Genomic DNA, 5032 nt, shown 5'->3' on the forward strand with positions numbered 1-5032 from the left:
CCAACAGCAATTAGAGCAGATGCTGTATCCCTTAGAAATGAGATCATGAGAACTGAATGCTTTTGAGTTTGTCAGCAAAATCCCAAAATTTTAATGTTTATACATGTAATCTACTGATTATCAGGCTGTTGCCAGACGTCCATCTCTGATCCAGATAGTAAACCGAATCAAAGAAGGATGTAAAGCAGCAAAGCTGGTTTATAATTTGCATCATGGTTATGCTTAATCACATTTTTGACATGAAATCACAGATCAGATTTTTTTCCTCAACGTTTATTGATAAGAGATTGTCAACAGGACAGCAGTACAAACTGCATTCACTGAACAATAGAAATTGATTTAAATTGTAGTATAGCAAAATAAAGCGGTAGTACTGTTCACGTAAAATTTTCTTAATTCTGCTTTTTGTTTAAGTTTTAGCAGGATTGAACTTATTAATCAATTTAAATGGTGTTTCCTATAACTTTATTTGTAACCAAGTTCCTGTTAGAGAGGACGCAAACCTTTTTCAAAGGTATATCATCTCCAAATCTATTCCAAAATGAAACACAGAATGAAGCTGCATGTGACCTCCATTTAGAGCACTGCTCTAATAGATTTATTTCTATTTAGAGAATGATTGGATAGATTTTTCTTTGAAAGTATTTCTATTGGATATAAACTGGTGAGTTTGTGGACATCAAGTCTTTTACTGTTTAGTTGATCAGAAATCACGAGTCACATTTCACAACACCACGTCATCACCTCCGCCACCCACGTGTATGCAATTGCTATTACCCATACCTCAGTCATTAGAAGAAACTTGACGCCAATTCTAAATAATCCACAACCTTATTTTTTTTTTCAAGATTTCACTCGGAGAAAACGTCTTATATTGAGAATATCTTTTCCACTGTACATTCACAAATGTCTTAACTTTCAGCTTATCTGAGTTGTTAAGGTGCAGTTCAACCTTTTCACCACTGAGGGAAGATGGCAGCAGAGCGCATAGGGCGCGCCGGGTCGAACGGCGCTGACGTCAGCACGACGTAAAGTGGGAGCCTCGCGGCCTGCTCGCTCTTTTCCCTCTCCCGTGCTGTCGGAAGCGGTTCGGCCTGCGCTCAGTTTCTGGAAGAATCTCCACCGAAGCCGCAAAAATGATCATCTACAAGTGTATCATCACCGGTAATGTGTTCCTTTTTAGTCCGTGCGTGTTTCGCGGTGGTTCCACAGCTTCTCCGGTTAACTGCTGCTCTCGTGCGGGTATTAGGAGGGAGTTTGGCCGGTTAACTCGTGTCATCACGGCCTGAAGTTAGCCGCATGCTAATGCTAATCCGGCAATATAAAGGACCAGCCTGCGGGCTAACCGGCAACGCGTCGTTTTCTTAGTTCTTTACGTTTAGCCGCAATCATGCGACTTATAAAAGGCCTGTGAGCTTAGCGGTGGAGTTAACGAGGGAAGACTTTGTGGGGTGTTGAGGTACGGGACGGTAGTTCGTGGGGAAACGTGTGCGATGGTTTTCAATGGGTAACATGGCCGCTTGGTGAATGTAGCGGCTTTTTTCTTTGAGTGGAGTTCCCGGAATCTGTTCAGACTGTGGAGACTTAAATCTCTTAGAGCTTTTGTCGCTTGTGGATCAAACCGATGTGGGGCCACATTGATGCCAGATTGTAAACGAAAAGCGCTTCGACCATGATAGATCCCGAAACCCATTTCTAAACTGGAGTCTTGTTCTGTTAAAGTAAAAGCAGCAAATGGACATAACTTTCTAACCACATTCAGAGGCCTTCTAGTCACGATCCATCTCACTTTAACTCGGTGGAGTTCAACTTTAAGCAGCTTCAGTGGAGTTTCCAACACGAATGAATACTGAACAAATCTGAAATTTGTGTTTTTATAAGCGAAGCGGAAATATTTCTGAGCACTTACCTGAAACGAGGCCAAATTCATCACATGGGTCTACTTTTTGTATTTACTGACTGTCTTTGTTTTCACAGGTGATGAGATGTTCAGTGATATCTACAAGATCACAGAAAGTGAGGACGGAGTCTTCTTTCTAGTTGAAGGCAAAGTGAGTAAAAGCCACAGTGATTCTACGTTGTCACACATACACTGAAATAGATTCACTCTGGGGTTAGATGCGCCGGACAAGTTCTTGCCTTCGTGTAAATCTTGCGCGTCGAGCCCAAGAAATGCATCTGAAATATTTGATGGTCGAGGCTGAGTCACGTCACCAGTTTGTAGCTCGGCAGGATGCGACGTCATCAGGATGATTCATGTCGTTGACAAGTTAATCCTGTATTGTACACTTACATAGTCGTGACTGTACATTTTGTCAGAGGTCTATTTCCAATTTGTCATTATCATGACGTCAATCTGAGAAACTGTGATAATTTATTTCCATGGCTGGAAATGTTGACGTGCAGAGCATGATTACACAATCGGATATTGTCCTGTATCGGTGCCCAGGAGGTAGACATAAGTGGCAATTAAATAATACCTGTGCAGAACATTGACATGTTGCATTTGAATGATTGATCATCAGGACAACAATCCGTTTTTTTGTTGTTCAAATTTAGGTCTACGCTTTGTGCAATAAATTATTTAAAGAAATTGCGTCATTATTTGCTTGTCCGCCCAATTCAAAGCTTGGACATGTGTCCCACACAGTAGTGGTGTTCTCTAATGTGTGCTTCTGCTCTACTGTGCTAGTGCATCTGCAGGACAGACAAGATCGATGACAGTCTACTGGGAGCCAACGCCTCTGCCGAGGAAACCGGCGATGTCAATGAGGACGTCGCCGTCTCCGGTGTGGACATCATCCTCAACCACAAGCTGGTGGAGACGTCCTTTCAAAAGAAGGACTACCAGAGCTATCTTAAGACATACATGAAAGCGTGAGTATCCGTACTGAAGCTTCGTGAACAACCATGAAACGTGATTTGAAAAGCATTCTCACAGATGTTGGCGCAGCTCTGTGGCCTGTTTATAGTTGTTTAACACGTCAGACACACTAAAGCGTCTCTCTCTCTCTTTCTATGTTCAGCGTCAAGGAGAAGCTTAAGGAGGTTAATCCAGACCGGGTTGACAAATTCCAGAGTTCTGTTCCTGAGGGAGTCAAGGGACTAATGAAAAACTTCAAGAATTATCAGGTGGGTTTTATTTAAATCATCAACTTGGATCCTTTGAATGAATCGATGGAGAAGTGAACAGAGGTTATATGGCTCCTAGATTCAATCGGTCCGAGGACAGACTTCAACAGTGCAGGGACGTTCTCTGTCCTCCAGGTCCGAGTCCAGGCAGTGCGTCATTGTCGTGCTGGTTGAGCTTTGGATCGTTATGGCATCTGTGAAATCATCAAATGTGTCCCAGATATTAATGTTCAGAGTTTAAAAATGGCACATTTGCATATCCACGATGCAATCAGAGCATCTTGAAGGGGAGATTACTGGACAAACTTTTCGCCAGTTGATCTGAGTGACTTGTACAAAGCATGCAATGAACATGCTGATTTGTTTTTTATCAATTATTTTTTTTCCCCTGATAGACTGCAGTGGCTTCCTTTTAAGTTTGTGACGTGGTCATTCACAAATCCTTTTCCTCTGAATTAATTTCTCTAGTGAGCAGAATCTGATGAAAGTGTTTGACCTTGTTTCACTGCAGTTTTTCATCGGGGAGTCCATGAATCCAGACGGCATCGTTGGTCTGCTGGACTACAAAGAGGACGGCGTCACACCATTCATGACTTTCTTCAAAGATGGTCTGGAGATTGAGAAATGTGTAAGTGCTGCTAATATATCCTACTAATGTGATGAAACCGTTATTTCTTGCAACTATAAGAATTTTTCTGTTTTCTCCCCAAGACATGAGCTTTGCCTTGTTTTCCCAATAATGAACTAATTCAAGAACGGCTCGTATGGACAGCATCCAACACTCACACATGCTGGAATGTTAGGTCTTCTAGAAGTACAATTACTATGTAAAGCTACTACAGTTGTTCAAGATTAACAGTTATTTCTTAAATGGGAGTAATCAGGTGGAGGTGTTTCCACGCTCCTCGGAAATGCAATAATGCTGGATTTGTATGTGGCGTGGTTGGAAATGAAGTCGTCCATATAAACCCAAGTAATCTGGCTGTGGCCGGTTTTCATCATTCTTCACTTCAGACGTGCGTCTTTGCCAACTTGGCGAGAGACTGAATTATGTCCTCGTAACGTCGACTAAAGGTTTAAAATACATTTTCATTCAAATGTAAGGTTCAACCCAAAGAGCAGCCTGGGTGCGTTCTAGTGTGCTTGTATTATGCTTCGCCGTTTACAAACTTATGCAAGACTCGTTCTGGGATGAGTCGGTTTAAATTAACGGCTGAACAGTTGGATGTAAATTCTCTCAATTTCCCTCCCAAAAAAAAAAACAACAAAATGCTGCGCGTCAGATCAGCTTCTTTAAGAGAAGTCCAAACTTGTTGAAATTGTTTGCTGAATGTGACGTTTACCTCCTTTTGTCTTCTCCACAGTAACTTCCTGGAATGACATCTGCTATTCATCTGACTGCTGCTTCTGCAAAAGACCCAACAAGCAGACTGTTAGGAGTTCGACTTCATCAAGCCCGATCGGATACTCTCATCAAACTTTCAACATATTGACGCACGCTTCCAAAGCTGGGGGGCTCAGTCATGATTGGCCACTGAATAGAGTTTTTAACTTTTTTTCTTTATGGCTACTTTCTTGTTTTGCCCTCCCCCTCCCCCTCCCCCCCCTCGCTCAAGATTGGCCCGGTTTTTGTCATTGAAACTAAACGGCAGGACAATGAGAGAAACTATTGAGTGCAAGTTTCCTCCCACCTCTACGCACCGTTTTAGCAACGCTCTGTACTGGTTGGCATCCCAAAATCTCTTCATGACTGAGTTTATTAAACAAGGTTCCATCAACAAAAAGTCTTCTGGTTTGATTTGAAAATAAAGTGTACATCAAAAACTTTCTGTTTCAGTTGAGGAAACATCACTTCTGGTATACGAGTTAAAATTGAACAACGTTCGGGTCAAGCTACAAG

General features: G+C 42.1%; 1 protein-coding gene across 1 annotated transcript; it reads left to right on the top strand.

The window, feature by feature from the left end:
* Positions 1-779: 779 nt before the first annotated feature.
* tpt1 (tumor protein, translationally-controlled 1) lies at positions 780-4533 on the top strand. Its single transcript, XM_080479079.1, has 6 exons — positions 780-1164; positions 1978-2051; positions 2693-2877; positions 3027-3132; positions 3644-3760; positions 4497-4533. The coding sequence occupies exons 1-6, from the start codon at positions 1137-1139 to the stop codon at positions 4497-4499; spliced, it is 513 nt and encodes a 170-aa protein (XP_080335205.1). The 5' UTR covers positions 780-1136; the 3' UTR covers positions 4500-4533.
* Positions 4534-5032: the final 499 nt, after the last annotated feature.

The sequence above is a fragment of the Lipophrys pholis genome, assembly GCF_963383615.2.
Source record: "Lipophrys pholis genome assembly, chromosome: 13".
NCBI classification, from domain to species: Eukaryota; Metazoa; Chordata; class Actinopteri; order Blenniiformes; family Blenniidae; genus Lipophrys; species Lipophrys pholis.